General features: G+C 45.1%; 1 protein-coding gene across 1 annotated transcript in view; it reads right to left on the reverse strand.

Moving 5' to 3' along the window:
• Nucleotides 1-2288: 2288 nt before the first annotated feature.
• grip2b (glutamate receptor interacting protein 2b) overlaps nucleotides 2289-16425 on the reverse strand; it is a 190285-nt gene continuing 176148 nt past the window's right edge. Inside the window, 3 exon segments of the mRNA XM_039015456.1 lie at nucleotides 2289-3760; nucleotides 7567-7713; nucleotides 14123-14470. Coding sequence (XP_038871384.1) covers nucleotides 3536-3760; nucleotides 7567-7713; nucleotides 14123-14470 — 720 coding nt within the window. The 3' untranslated portion in view covers nucleotides 2289-3535.

Here is a 16425-nt window from a genome sequence, read left to right on the forward strand (position 1 = left end):
GGTTCGTGGTCAGAAGAAAACTAGCTGGACTTTTTTCGTTGTCTGTTGTAAAACGTTTTTGAAAATGTTTTCTGTTGTAAAACGTTTTTGAAAATGTTTTCTGTTGTAAAAACGTTTTTGAAAATGTTTTCTGTTGTAAAAACGTTTTTGAAAATGTTTTCTGTTGTAAAAACGTTTTGAAAATGTTTTCTGTTGTAAAAACGTTTTGAAAAGGTTTTCTGTTGTAAAAACGTTTTTGAAAATGTTTTCTGTTGTAAAAACGTTTTTGAAAATGTTTTCTGTTGTAAAAACGTTTTGAAAATGTTTTCTGTTGTAAAACATTTTTAAATGTTTGTTGTGTGTCCTAATGAAAACCAAGACTTTGGTTTTCCTAATGAAAACCAAGACTAATGTCATTAGTACATTAGTACAATGGCACATAGTTTATTAATATCAAGAACACTATTCAATCTGTATCGCAGAAATTCAGCGTTGTAGAAAGACTGGAATGTAAAGGCAATGTTCCCACAGTAGTAGTGTTCCCACATATGTCGGCTCAATCAGAAGAGGACTGGACACCCCTCATAGCCTGGTTCCTCTCTAGGTTTCTTCCTAGGTTCTGGCCTTTCTAGGGAGTTTTTCCTAGCCACCGTGCTTCTACACCTGCATTGCTTGCTGTTTGGGGTTTTAGGCTGGGTTTCTGTACAGCACTTTGTGACATCAGCTGATGTAAGAAGGGCTTTATAAATAAATTTGATTGATTGATTGAATCGGAAATCACCTTTAAATTACTAGCACAGAATCTGTAACGCTTCATGGATACAGCTTGAATAGAGCTTGAACAGAGAGGTTGAACAGAGAACAGAGAGGTTGTTACTTCAGGTTGACCTGGGGGTCAAATGAAAGCAGGCCTCAGTGTCCTCTGTGGTACTTCAGGTTGAAGTGGGGGTCAACTGAAAGCAGGCATCAGTGTCCTCTGTGGTACTTCAGGTTGAAGTGGGGGTCAACTGAAAGCAGGCCTCAGTGTCCTCTGTGGTACTTCAGGTTGACCTGGGGGTCAACTGAAAGCAGGCATCAGTGACCTCTGTGCTTTAACGTCTTAACAGCAAGGCTAAAAAGGCTGGGAGCTGGACACTGTGCTGGAAGAGGGTTTGGTGCTGCTATATTATGCCCAGGTTTAACTGTGAGTCTAAAATAGCCCCAGCCATTTTCCATCACGGGAAACATTTGCAATATTTGGCCGGTAGAGGTGGGGGAGTGGCAGCTTGGCTTTAGTTTAGTTCAGAGAGGATGATATGTGCCCTCCAATTCCAATATGGCACATGGGTTTAGATGCTACATGGTGCCAGGACAGAGGGGTAGAGGCATAGATGAATAGGGGGGGTAGATGCATAGAGGGGTAGATGGATAGAGGGATAGAGGGGTAGATGAACAGAGGGATAGAGGGGTAGATGAACAGAGGGGTAGAGGGGTAGAGGGATAGAGGGATAGATGAACAGAGGGATAGAGGGGTAGATGAACAGAGGGGTAGAGGGGTAGATGAACAGAGGGATAGAGGGGTAGAGGGATAGAGGGGTAGATGAACAGAGGGATAGAGGGGTAGATGAACAGAGGGATAGAGGAGTAGATGGATAGAGGGGTAGAGGGGTAGAGGGATAGAGGGGTAGATGAACAGAGGGATAGAGGGGTAGATGAACAGAGGGATAGAGGGGTAGATGAACAGAGGGATAGATGAACAGAGGGATAGAGGGATAGAGGGGTAGATGAACAGAGGGAGTGGACAGAAAGGAGGACAAACTAAAGAATACATCAGCAGGATAAACAAAGACAACTCATTGGAATACTATTATGTCTCAGATTGTTGCTTGAGGGCATCCGTAAATCCAATTGGCCAAAACGTTGAAATATGAAAGCGCATCAATCAATACACACAAATAAAAAAGGATTGCAGTGTAAATACTCATCCGACCACTGACTGACCACAATATGTCCATATAAAAGTCTTTGCTGAAGGACCAACCACTTTAGTTTTATTATCCCCATCAGCCCCCCTATAGCAGCAGGCTTCTGCATTGTCCTCCTTCACCATTTGTCAACAGTGTGTGTGTGTGTGTGTGTGTGTGTGTGTGTGTGTGTGTGTGTGTGTGTGTGTGTGTGTGTGTGTGTGTGTGTGTGTGTGTGTGTGTGTGTGTGTGTGTGTGTGTGTTCATAAGCTTCCTCTTTTTGAAGATTCAAACAAAAAAAAAGCAGTCTCAGAATAGGTCACAGGTCAACTGTTACTTCATTTTTTTTTTTTTATATATAAGGGGTTGACATAATGACAACACAGGAAACACGAGACTTGGGGTAAAAAGGAATCTGTAAAAACATCTTCACATTTTTTTTTTTTATATAAGGGGTTGACATAATGACAACACAGGAAACACGAGACTTGGGGTAAAAAGGAATCTGTAAAAACATCTTCACATTTTTTTTTTTACCGTGTTTGATAGGGCTGAAGACAGAGTTCTGTGAGTCTGTACGGTGTAGCTGTTGGTACAAGTCCAGCCACCACGGGTAGTGTCTGTGGTTCCGTGTCAGTTGAACACCTGGTCACAGGTCCAGCGATGTACGTAGTAAACACGTCAACTTTGTATGTGCACCTTTAATTTTTATCTGTATAGTAGTGTCACAGGTCTGTGATGCTGGTCTGTGGTTCAGTGTGTTTGTAATTACAGGTCTGTGATGCTGGTCTGTGGTTCTGTCTCTGTGTGTCTCTAGTTACAGGTCTGTGGTTACAGGTCCTTAGTTACAGGTCTGTGGTTACAGGTCTGTGGTTACATGTCTGTAGTTATAGGTCTATAGTTACAGGTCTGTGGTCACAGGTCTGTGGTTACATTTCTATGGTTACATGTCTGTAGTTACAGGTCTTTGGTTACAGGTCTGTGGTTACAGGTCTGGGGTTACAGGTCTGTAGTTACATGTCTGTGGTTACATGTCTGTGGTTACATGTCTGTGGTTACATGTCTGTGGTTGCATGTCTGTGGTTACAGGTCTGTGGTTACAGGTGTGTAGTTATAGGTCTGTGGTTACATGTCTGTAGTTACATGTCTGTAGTTACATGTCTTTGGTTACATGTCTGTAGTTCCATGTCTGTAGTTACCGGTCTGTGGTTACAGGCCTGTAGTTACAGGTCTGTAGTTACATGTCTGTGGTTACAGGTCTGTGGTTACAGGTGTGTAGTTATAGGTCTGTGGTTACATGTCTGTAGTTACAGGTCTGTAGTTACATGTCTGTGGTTACATGTCTGTAGTTACAGGTCTGTAGTTACAGGTCTATAGTTACATGTCTGTGGTTACAGGTCTGCAGTTATAGGTCTGTAGTTACCGGTCTGTAGTTACATGTCTGTGGTTAGAGGTCTGTAGTTACAGGTTAGTTAGTCTGTACTGCGTGTCTGTAATCACAGGCCCATGGCTCGGGTTGTAATTGGTGGTCTCAGCTGTTGGACTGCAGTGCAGAAGTCAGTAGTCCTTAGTCCTAGTCTGTGGTTCTGTGTGTCTGTATTGCGTGTCTGTAATCACAGGTCCATGGCTCGGGTTGTAGTGGTGGTATAGTGGTTTTGTTCCCTACTGTTGGACTGCAGTGCAGAGATGAGAAGGCCTTGGTCCTGGTCCAGACAGTCTTGGTGCAGTTGCTGGGCCAGAGGGTTCCTGCTGATCACCAGCTCCAGCTTGTCCCCAGCCTCGGTGATCAGGGGCACAGCCAAGCAGCAGTCAAAGTCTCTGGTACGCACATGGTTCACCTACAGCACCAGGGGAAGTGGATATTTATTAGACTCATATTTGGGTAATTCATTAGACTCATATTCAGTAATTCATTAGCCTCATATTCAGTAATTCATTAGCATCCTATTCAGTAATTCATTAGACTCATATTCAGTAATTCATTAGACTCATATTCAGTAATTCATTAGCATCCTATTCAGTAATTCATTAGACTCATATTCAGTAATTCATTAGACTCATATTCAGTAATTCATTAGACTCTTATTCAGTAATTAATTAGCCTCCTATTCAGTAATTCATTAGACTCTTATTCAGTAATTCATTAGCATCCTATTCAGTAATTCATTAGACTCATATTCAGTAATTCATTAGCATCCTATTCAGTAATTCATTAGACTCATATTCAGTAATTCATTAGCATCCTATTCAGTAATTCATTAGACTCATATTCAGTAATTCATTAGACTCATATTCAGTAATTCATTAGACTCTTATTCAGTAATTAATTAGCCTCCTATTCAGTAATTCATTAGACTCATATTCAGTAATTAATTAGCCTCCTATTCAGTAATTAATTAGACTCTTATTCAGTAATTCATTAGACTCATATTCAGTAATTCATTAGCATCCTATTCAGTAATTCATTAGCATCCTATTCAGTAATTCATTAGACTCTTATTCAGTAATTCATTAGCCTCATATTCAGTAATTCATTAGCCTCATATTCAGTAATTCATTAGACTCATATTCAGTAATTCATTAGACTCATATTCAGTAATTCATTAGACTCTTATTCAGTAATTCATTAGACTCTTATTCAGTAATTCATTAGACTCTTATTCAGTAATTCATTAGACTCTTATTCAGTAATTCATTAGACTCTTATTCAGTAATTCATTAGACTCTTATTCAGTAATTCATTAGACTCTTATTCAGTAATTCATTAGCCTCATATTCAGTAATTCATTAGACTCATATTCAGTAATTCATTAGCCTCATATTCAGTAATTCATTAGACTCTTATTCAGTAATTCATTAGACTCTTATTCAGTAATTCATTAGACTCATATTCAGTAATTCATTAGCCTCATATTCAGTAATTCATTAGACTCTTATTCAGTAATTCATTAGACTCTTATTCAGTAATTCATTAGCCTCATATTCAGTAATTCATTAGACTCTTATTCAGTAATTCATTAGACTCTTATTCAGTAATTCATTAGACTCTTATTCAGTAATTCATTAGACTCTTATTCAGTAATTCATTAGCCTCATATTCAGTAATTCATTAGACTCATATTCAGTAATTCATTAGCCTCATATTCAGTAATTCATTAGACTCTTATTCAGTAATTCATTAGACTCTTATTCAGTAATTCATTAGACTCATATTCAGTAATTCATTAGACTCATATTCAGTAATTCATTAGACTCTTATTCAGTAATTCATTAGACTCTTATTCAGTAATTCATTAGACTCTTATTCAGTAATTCATTAGACTCTTATTCAGTAATTCATTAGACTCTTATTCAGTAATTCATTAGACTCTTATTCAGTAATTCATTAGACTCTTATTCAGTAATTAATTAGCCTCATATTCAGTAATTAATTAGCCTCCTATTCAGTAATTTATTAGCCTCATATTCAGTAATTAATTAGCCTCCTATTCAGTAATTAATTAGCCTCCTATTCAGTAATTCATTAGACTCATATTCAGTAATTCATTAGCATCCTATTCAGTAATTCATTAGACTCATATTCAGTAATTCATTAGCATCCTATTCAGTAATTCATTAGACTCATATTCAGTACATAGTTGATTACAGCACAATTTCCTAAAAACGGTGGATGGTATGGCAAGTATTGAATCATGAAACTTGGGAGTCAAGACTATAAATTCAATCAAAAGTCAAAGTCCCTGGTACGCATGTGGTTCACCAACCCCTAAAATAGAGTCATTTTGCAGACTTTAGCAGACAAAGTGACTTACAGAACTGTTGACATTTACAATGACACATTCACATGTCCCAAATAATGGGAAGACATGCAGATTAATTTATTATTTGACACTGTCGGTAGAATTTTGGAGTTTGGACAGTGTGGAATTTGTCACAAATGTGGGTGGCATTCTGACTTATAGATATACACGTGCAACTCTGAATATTGCCTTAATCAGTCAATGATTTCAGTAGGATGATTTGTGTGAGTTAGGATTCAGACCTATGTGCATGTTGAAGCAGTTGTTTATTATATGTGTTGCACAATCCTCACTACAACAGGGATACTAAATGGAGGGTGTCAAATAGACATACGCCATCCCATATTAAGAAGTTGTCCGATTCCATCCACAATATGGACACCTCTTCTATTACTGTAGATTACGCACAGACAGATCCCATTCTAAACCATAAAACTCTGTAACCAAGGACTGATTTCTAGGAATAAACTCCACAAACACCGTAGTCAATAGCAACATAGCAACAGCACTGTTAAATCCTGCTTTATAACCACATCAGTGTGCGCTGTTTTTATTCTGGTTCACACTATATGGGCCCAAACCGAACCAAACTGAGCCAAGCCGTGCTGTACTGCTCTGGCCTGGTTACACATCCACCATGGCAGCTGGACAACCAGGCTGGAAGGACAATGTGAAAGGAAAATATCAGAGCAAGCACAGTACAGCTTGGGTTGGCCGTATAGTGAGAATCAGGCTTGGAAGACAGCTAGATAACTGAGAGCTGGAATTAGGAGCAACTGGCATATGTGCTGGGTGTGCATATTGAACTTTTTTTTTATCTTGGCCGAGTCCGTACACGTTGAATGTGAGTTTTTATAGTAAGTAGTTCTTGGTTTCTTTATTTACCTTCAATAAGTGGACTTTATTAAACTGTGGCTTTGGCTTAATCAGAAACATTCCCATTTTCCTATTCTGGTCTTAAAATGTACTTCCATTTTTCTTCTGTCTCATGGGTATGAAAGGTTGAAATAGATACTGTACTTCTTCTGGTCTAAAAATGTCTTCCTATTTTTCTTTTCTTCTGTCTCGTGGGTATGAAAGGGAAGATATAATAATAATTGTACTGTATTCCCACCAGTGGGGTTGCTATTGCCATCTCCCAGTGGTCACAACCCAACCTGTCCCTCCATGTTTTCTCTGTTAATACGCTGATCATTTATTAACTTGCCAGCGGTCTGTATTGAGAGCCAGCTTATGTACAGCTGGCAAGGGAAGAGGGAGGCAGGGGGTGGGGGGGGGGGGGGGGGGAGGGGGGGGTGTGGATAGGGAGTCAGGGGGGGAGAGAGGGGGGGGGGGGAGAACTTCTGTGAGTGTAATGTTTACTGTTCTGTTCATTTTTATTGTTTATTTCACTTTTGTATATTCTCTTGCTTTGGCAATGTTAACATATGTTTCCCATGCCAATAAAGCCCCTTGAATTTAATTGAATTGAGAGAGAGAGAGAGAGAGAGAGAGAGAGAGGGTGGGTGGGTGGGTGGGTGTTACTCGCCAGGCTAGCTGAAGAAAATCCCAGTGAAATAAAACAGACACATGATTATTAGATACTAACACTGCTAGTGCCATGCTGTGTGTGTGTCTGTGTATCTGTGTCTGTATCTGTGTGTAATAATATATATATGCAATTTAGCAGACGCTTTTATCCATCTGTCTGTCTGTCTGTCTGTCTGTCTGTCTGTCTGTCTGTCTGTCTGTCTGTCTGTCTGTCTGTCTGTCTGTACAGTATGGTGGGTAGGTAAAGGCTGATGGGTAGTTACAGGCTGATGGGTAGGTACAGGCTGATGGGTAGTTACAGACGCAGTAGGCACCTGTAGGATCCTGTCATATGGTTTCAGGCCTGCACGGTCTGCCGGGCCCTCGGGACGGATCATGTTGACGTAAACACCTTTCTCTAGGAACCCGTCAGATACGCTGAAGCCGAAGTCATCGCTCTCTGGATCCTTCATCACCGTCACCTGGGGAATACAACCCGATAGTTTAGTGCTGCAAACACATACAATAGCTTCAACACACACACAGCTGGATATAGCTGGACATAGCTGGACATAGCTGGACACAGCTGGACATAGCTGGACATAGCTGGACACAGCTGGACATAGCTGGACATAGCTGGACACAGCTGGACACAGCTGGATATAGCTAGACATAGCTGGACATAGCTGGACATAGATAGACATAGCTGGACATAGCTGGACATAGCTGGACATAGCTGGACACAGCTGGACACAGCTGGACACAGCTGGACTTAGCTGGACTTAGCTGGACTTAGCTGGACACAGCTGGACACAGCTGGACATAGCTGGATATAGCTGGATATAGCTGGACATAGCTGGATATACCTCTATATAGCTGGACATAGCTGGATATAGCTGGACATAGCTGGATATATCTGGACATAGCTGGACATAGCTGGACACAGCTGGGCATAGCTGGATATAGCTGGACAAAGCTGGATATAGCTGGACACAGCTGGGCATAGCTGGATATAGCTGGACATAGCTAGATATAGCTGGACATAGCTGGACATAGCTGGATATAGCTGGATATAGCTGGACATAGCTGGACATAGCTGGACATAGCTGGACACAGCTGGGCATAGCTGGATATAGCTGGACATAGCTAGATATAGCTGGACATAGCTGGATATAGCTGTATATAGCTGGATATAGCTGGATATAACTGGATATAGCTGGATATAGCTGGATATAGCTGTATATAGCTGGATATAGCTGTATATAGCTGGATATAGCTGTATATAGCTGGATATAGCTGTATATAGCTGGATATAGCTGGACATAGCTGGACATAGCTAGATATAGCTGGATATAGCTGGACATAGCTGGATATAGCTGTATATTGCTGGATATAGCTGTATATTGCTGGATATAGCTGTATATTGCTGGATATAGCTGGACATAGCTAGATATAGCTGGACATAGCTGGAAATAGCTGGACATAGCTGGATATAGCTGTATATAGCTGGATATAACTGGACATAGCTGGACACATAACTCCTTTAACACGGTTAGTACTGATCATATATCCTGCATCTTCACACATGGCTGCACCGCTTTGTGACATAATGGGGCCTTGGGATGGTTGAACATACACTTAAAATGCTAACTAAAGCCAATGACAGAGTAGGGTGGTTGCTATGGTTTTACCTTTACCTCTGAGGGCAGTGAAGCCTGCATTTAGCAGGCACTCTTATTCTGTGACTTGCAGTACTGTACAATAAGTGTATTCAGCATCACGATCTTCGCAAGTAAAACCTTCCTCAGAAAGAGCCGCTATTGGCAAGACCAGTGTTATTGAGAAAACTAACTACAGCAAACAGGTTGGTGTGACAGTGAAGAGCAGGGTGCACAAGCCAATCAATACATTACAGTGTTGTTAGTCAATCATGTATGTATTGATATATTATTGATTACTGTGGTCTGTTACTGTACACTGTCTAGACCCCAACAGGAAGGAACAACAGCATATGGTGGAGTCAAGTCATAAACGTCAAGTCAGTTAGGTTCCCGTGGTGCAGAGCTCTTTAACCCTGTTTCTGGAGAGCTATTCTCCTGTAGGTTTTAACTCCAACCCTGTTCCTGGATCGCTACCCTCCTGTAGGTTTTAACTCCAACCCTGTTCCTGGATCGCTACCCTCCTGTAGGTTTTAACTCCAACCCTGTTCCTGGATCGCTACCCTCCTGTAGGTTTTAACTCCAACCCTGTTCCTGGATCGCTACCCTCCTCTAGGTTTTAACTCCAACCCCGTTCCTGGATCGCTACCCTCCTCTAGGTTTTAACTCCAACCCTGTTCCTGGATCGCTACCCTCCTGTAGGTTTTAACTCCAACCCTGTTCCTGGATCGCTACCCTCCTGTAGGTTTTAACTCCAACCCTGTTCCTGGATCGCTACCCTCCTGTAGGTTTTAACGCCAACCCTGTTCCTGGATCGCTACCCTCCTGTAGGTTTTATCTCCAACCCTGTTCCTGGAGAGCTACCCTCCTGTAGGTTTTATCTCCAACCCTGTTCCTGGAGAGCTGCCCTCCTGTAGGTTTTAACTCCAACCCTGTTCCTGGATCGCTACCCTCCTGTAGGTTTTAACGCCAACCCTGTTCCTGGATCGCTGCCCTCCTGTAGGTTTGAACTCCAACCCTGTTCCTGGATCGCTACCCTCCTGTAGGTTTTAACGCCAACCCTGTTCCTGGATCGCTACCCTCCTGTAGGTTTTAACTCCAACCCTGTTCCTGGATCGCTACCCTCCTGTAGGTTTTAACTCCAACCCTGTTCCTGGATCGCTACCCTCCTGTAGGTTTTAACGCCAACCCTGTTCCTGGATCGCTACCCTCCTGTAGGTTTTAACTCCAACCCTGTTCCTGGAGAGCTACCTCCTGTAGGTTTTATCTCCAACCCTGTTCCTGGAGAGCTGCCCTCCTGTAGGTTTTAACTCCAACCCTGTTCCTGGATCGCTACCCTCCTGTAGGTTTTAACTCCAACCCTGTTCCTGGATCGCTACCCTCCTGTAGGTTTTAACGCCAACCCTGTTCCTGGATCGCTACTGTAACGGAACTCTAATTCCTCCTCCTCCTCGGACGAGGAGAGGAGAGAGGGATCGGAAGACCAATTTGCAGCGAGGTATGATGACATAATTTATTTAAACAAGACGAAGATGAACACGAAAAAACACTTGATAATATTACAAAACAACAAAACGACGTAGACTGACCTAAAACATGAGAACTACAAATACACGAAGAACGCACGAAACAGGTACAGACTACAAACCAACGCTACAGTCCCGTGTGGCACGAACATACATACATACAGACACAGGAGACAACCACCCACAAACAAACAGTGAGAACAACCTACCTTAATATGACTCTCAATCAGAGGAAACGTCAAACACCTGCCTCTGATTGAGAGCCATACCAGGCAACCCAAAACCAACATAGAAACAGAAAACATAGACTGCCCACCCAAAACTCACGCCCTGACCAATAAACACATACAAAACAAGGGAAAACAGGTCAGGAACGTGACATAACCCCCCCCTTAAGGTGCGAACGCCGGGCGCACCAGCACAAAGTCTAGGGGAGGGTCTGGGTGGGCATCTGACCACGGTGGTGGCTCAGGCTCCGGACGCTGTCCCCACACCACCATAGTCACTCCCCGCTTCTGTATCCCCCTCCCAATGACCACCCTCCAACTAAACCCACCTAAATGAAGGGGCAGCACCGGGATAAGGGCCAGCACCGGGATAAGGGGCAGCTCCGGGCTGAGGGACGGCAGCTCCGGGCTGAGGGACGGCAGCTCCGGGCTGAGGGACGGCAGCTCCGGGCTGAGGGACTCTGGCAGGTCCTGGCTGAGGGACTCTGGCAGGTCCTGGCTGAGGGACTCTGGCAGGTCCTGGCTGAGGGACTCTGGCAGGTCCTGGCTGAGGGACTCTGGCAGGTCCTGGCTGAGGGACTCTGGCAGGTCCTGGCTGAGGGACTCTGGCAGGTCCTGGCTGGACGGCTCTGGCAGGTCCTGGCTGGACGGCTCTGGCAGGTCCTGGCTGGACGGCTCTGGCAGGTCCTGGCTGGACGGCTCTGGCTGGTCCTGGCTGGACGGCTCTGGCTGGTCCTGGCTGGACGGCTCTGGCTGGTCCTGGCTGGACGACGGCTCTGCAGGCTCAGTCCAGACGGGCAGTTCATGCGGCGTTGGGCAGACGGGCAGTTCAGGCGCCGCTGGGCAGACAGCCAGCTCTGACCGCTCGGGACAGACGGGCAGCTCTGACAGCTCAGGACAGACGGGCAGTTCTGGGCAGACTGGCAGACCTGTAGGGAGGAGACGGAGAGACAGCCTGGTGCGTGGTATAGGCACTGGCTGCGCTGGAGAAGAGGAAAGCTCTGACAGCGCTGGACAGGTGGGAGCAGCAGGAGAGAGAACCCGGAGAGACAGCCTGGTGCGGGGGGCTGCCACCGGTGGACTGGCACTTGGAGGTGGCACCGGGTATACCGGACCGTGAAGGAGGACACGTGCTCTTGAGCACCGAGCCTGCCCAACCCTACCAGGTTGAATGGTGCCCGTAGCCCTGCCAGTGCGGCGAGGTGGAATAGCCCGCACTGGGCTATGCTGGCGAACCGGGGACACCATCTGTAAGGCTGGTGCCATGTATGCCGGCCCGAGGAGACGCACTGGTGGCCAGATGCGTTGGGCCGGCTTCATGACATCCGGCTCGATGCCCAACCTAGCCCTCCCAGTGCGGCAAGGTGGAATAGCCCGCACTGGGCTAAGCACGCGTACTGGGGACACCGTGCGCTTTACCGCATAACACGGTGTCTGACCAGTACGACGCCCTCTCACTCCACGGTAAGCACGGGGAGTTGGCTCAGGTATCCTACCCGGCTTTGCCACACTCCTCGTGTGCCCCCCCCCAAGAAATTTTTGGGTCTGACTCTCGGGCTCCCAACCGTGTCGCTGCGCTGCCTCCTCATACCAGCGCCTCTCTGCCTTCGCTGCCTCCAGCTCCGCCTTGGGACGGCGATATTCCCCTGGCTGAGCCCAGGGTCCTTTACCGTCCAGGATCTCCTCCCATGTCCATGAATCCTGGGATTTCTGCGGTTGCTGTCGCTGCCCTTCTCCCCGCTGCTTGATCCTGGTAATTTGGTGGGTGGTTCTGCAACGGAACTCTAATTCCTCCTCCTCCTCGGACGAGGAGAGGAGAGAGGGATCGGAAGACCAATTTGCAGCGAGGTATGATGACATAATTTATTTAAACAAGACGAAGATGAACACGAAAAAACACTTGATAATATTACAAAACAACAAAACGACGTAGACTGACCTAAAACATGAGAACTACAAATACACGAAGAACGCACGAAACAGGTACAGACTACAAACCAACGCTACAGTCCCGTGTGGCACGAACATACATACATACAGACACAGGAGACAACCACCCACAAACAAACAGTGAGAACAACCTACCTTAATATGACTCTCAATCAGAGGAAACGTCAAACACCTGCCTCTGATTGAGAGCCATACCAGGCAACCCAAAACCAACATAGAAACAGAAAACATAGACTGCCCACCCAAAACTCACGCCCTGACCAATAAACACATACAAAACAAGAGAAAACAGGTCAGGAACGTGACAGCTACCCTCCTGTAGGTTTTAACTCCAACCCTGTTCCTGGAGAGCTACCCTCCTGTAGGTTTTATCTCCAACCCTGTTCCTGGAGAGCTGCCCTCCTGTAGGTTTTAACTCCAACCCCGTTCCTGGATCGCTACCCTCCTCTAGGTTTTAACTCCAACCCTGTTCCTGGATCGCTACCCTCCTGTAGGTTTTAACTCCAACCCTGTTCCTGGATCGCTACCCTCCTGTAGGTTTTAACTCCAACCCTGTTCCTGGATCGCTACCCTCCTGTAGGTTTTATCTCCAACCCTGTTCCTGGAGAGCTGCCCTCCTGTAGGTTTGAACTCCAACCCTGTTCCTGGATCGCTACCCTCCTGTAGGTTTTATCTCCAACCCTGTTCCTGGAGAGCTGCCCTCCTGTAGGTTTGAACTCCAACCCTGTTCCTGGATCGCTACCTTCCTGAGCTACCCTCCTGAGCAAGGCAGTTAACCCACGGTTCCTGTAGTCACTGACTAGGTATCCCCATTCCTGTAGGTTTTAACTCCAACCCTGTTCCTGGAGAGCTGCCCTCTTTAAGGTTTACACTCCAACGCCAGTCGATTCAGATAATCAACCAGCTAATTATAAGAATCAAGTGCGCTTGATTAGGGTTGGAGTGAAATCCTACAGGACGGCAGCTCTCCAGAAACAGGGTTGGAGTTAAAACCTACGGTACGGCAGCTCTCCAGGAACAGGGTTGGAGTGAAATCCTACGGGACGGCAGATCTCCAGAAACAGGGTTGGAGTGAAATCCTACGGTACGGCAGCTCTCCAGAAACAGGGTTGGAGTTAAAACCTACAGGAGGGTAGTTCTCCAGAAACAGGGTTGGAGTGAAATCCTACAGGACGGCAGATCTCCAGGAACAGGGTTGGAGTGAAATCCTACAGGACGGCAGCTCTCCAGGAACAGGGTTGGAGTGAAATCCTACAGGACGGCAGCTCTCCAGGAACAGGGTTGGAGTGAAATCCTACAGGACGGCAGCTCTCCAGGAACAGGGTTGGAGTGAAATCCTACAGGACGGCAGCTCTCCAGGAACAGGGTTGGAGTGAAATCCTACAGGACGGCAGCTCTCCAGGAACAGGGTTGGAGTGAAATCCTACAGGACGGCAGCTCTCCAGGAACAGGGTTGGAGTGAAATCCTACAGGACGGCAGATCTCCAGGAACAGGGTTGGAGAGCCCTGCATGGTGGGTACATTAGTCACCTTGTGTAGCTCAAGAGGGGTCGGGGACAGGATCTCCTGCATCTCCTCCTTGATTCTGCGGGACTCCCAGGTCTTCTCAGACACCCGGAGTGTGTTCTTGGCCTTGGCCTCATGATGCAGCTGAGTCCTGGCCTCGTGGTGCAGGAGCTGGGCCTCTGGGGGCAGATGGGCCTCCTGGTGGAGGTGGACCTCCTGGTGCAGGTGGGTCTTGGCATCGTGGTGCAGGAGGGAGCTCCTCCGTAGAGGGCTGACGCGGGGCTGGCTGACAGGGTCCCCAGGGTGGGAGACGGCATGGGACCTGTTACCATCCACCCCAATACTGATGGCACTGCCCGTCATGATGGATGCCTATAGAGAGAAAGTAGAGTAGAGTAGAGTACAGAGTAGAGCATAGTAGAGTAGAGTACATAGTAAAGCAGAGTAAAGTACATAGTAGAGTACAGTACAGAGTAGAGTAGAGTACAGAGTAGAGTAGAGCATAGTATAGTAGAGCGTAGAGTAGAGCATAGAAAAGTGGGGTAGATTAGAGAGTAGAGTACAGAGTAGAGTAGAGCAGAGCATATTAGAGTATAGAGCAGAGAAGAGTATAGCATAGAGTAGAGTAGAGTACAGAGTAGAGCAGAGCATATTAGAGAAGAGTAGAGTAAAGCATAGTAGAGTAGAGTAGAGTATAGAGTAGTGTAGAGTAGAGCATAGTAGAGCATAGAGTCGAGTACAGAGTAGAGCAGAGTAGAGTAGAGCACAGCATATTAGAGTAGAGTAGAGCAGAGAAGAAAATAGTATACAGAGAAGAGTAGAGTACAGAGTAGAGTAGAGCATAGTAGAGTAGAGTACAGAGCATAGTAGAGAAGAGTACAGAGCAGAGAAGAGTAGAGTACACAGTAGAGTAGAGTACATAGTAGAGTGCAGAGTAGAGTAGAGCAGAGAGTAGAGTAGAGCATAGTAGAGAAGAGTATAGAGCAGAGAAGGATAGAGTACACAGTAGAGTAGAGTACATAGTAGAGTAGAGTATAGTAGGGTAGAATACACAGTAGAGGAGAGCATAGTAGAGTAGAGTACAGATTACAGTAGAGTACAGAGTAGAGTAGAGTACAGAGTAGAGTAGAGCATAGTATAGTTGAGTACAGAGCAGAGTAAAGTAGAGCATACTAGAGTACAGAGAAGAGTAGTGTGCAGAGTAGAGAAGAGCATAGAGTAGAGAAGAGCATAGTAGGGTAGAATACAGAGTGGAGTAGAGCATAGTAGAGTAAAGTACAGAGTAGAGCAGATCATATTAGAGTAGAGTGGAGTATAGCATAGAGTAGAGTAGAGAGTAGAGTAGAGCATAGTAGAGCGTAGAGTAGAGCATATTAGAGTATAGTAGAGCATAGTAGAGTAGAGTACAGAGAAGAGTAGAGCATAGCAGATCATAGCAACGTAGAGTAGATCCGAGTAAAGTAGAGTACAGAGCAGAGTAGAGTACAGAGTAGAGTAGAGCATAGGGTAGAGCATAGCAGAGTAGAGTACAGAGTAGAGTAGAGTAGAGCATAGAGTAGAGAAGAGCATAGTAGGGTAGAATACAGAGTGGAGTAGAGCATAGTAGAGTAAAGTACAGAGTAGAGCAGATCATATTAGAGTAGAGTGGAGTATAGCATAGAGTAGAGTAGAGAGTAGAGTAGAGCATAGTAGAGCGTAGAGTATAGCATATTAGAGTATAGTAGAGCATAGTAGAGTAGAGTAGAGTACAGAGAAGAGTAGAGCATAGCAGATCATAGCAACATAGAGTAGATCCGAGTAAAGTAGAGTACAGAGCAGAGTAGAGTACAGAGTAGAGTAGAGCATAGGGTAGAGCATAGCAGAGTAGAGTACAGAGTAGAGTAGAGTAGAGCATAGAGTAGAGAAGAGCATAGTAGGGTAGAATACAGAGTGGAGTAGAGCATAGTAGAGTAAAGTACAGAGTAGAGCAGATCATATTAGAGTAGAGTGGAGTATAGCATAGAGTAGAGTAGAGTAGAGCATAGTAGAGCGTAGAGTAGAGCATATTAGAGTATAGTAGAGCATAGTAGAGTAGAGTAGAGTACAGAGAAGAGTAGAGCATAGCAGATCATAGCAACATAGAGTAGATCCGAGTAAAGTAGAGTACAGAGCAGAGTAGAGTACAGAGTAGAGTAGAGCATAGGGTAGAGCATAGCAGAGTAGAGTAGAGTAGAGCATGGGGTAGAGCAGAGTAGAGTACAGAGTAGAGCACAGTAGAGTAGAGTACAGAGTAGAGTATAGCAGATCATAGGGTAGAGCATAGTAGAGTAGAGCATAGAGTAGATCAT

The sequence above is a fragment of the Salvelinus namaycush genome, chromosome 20, assembly GCF_016432855.1.
Source record: "Salvelinus namaycush isolate Seneca chromosome 20, SaNama_1.0, whole genome shotgun sequence".
Classification (NCBI taxonomy): domain Eukaryota; kingdom Metazoa; phylum Chordata; class Actinopteri; order Salmoniformes; family Salmonidae; genus Salvelinus; species Salvelinus namaycush.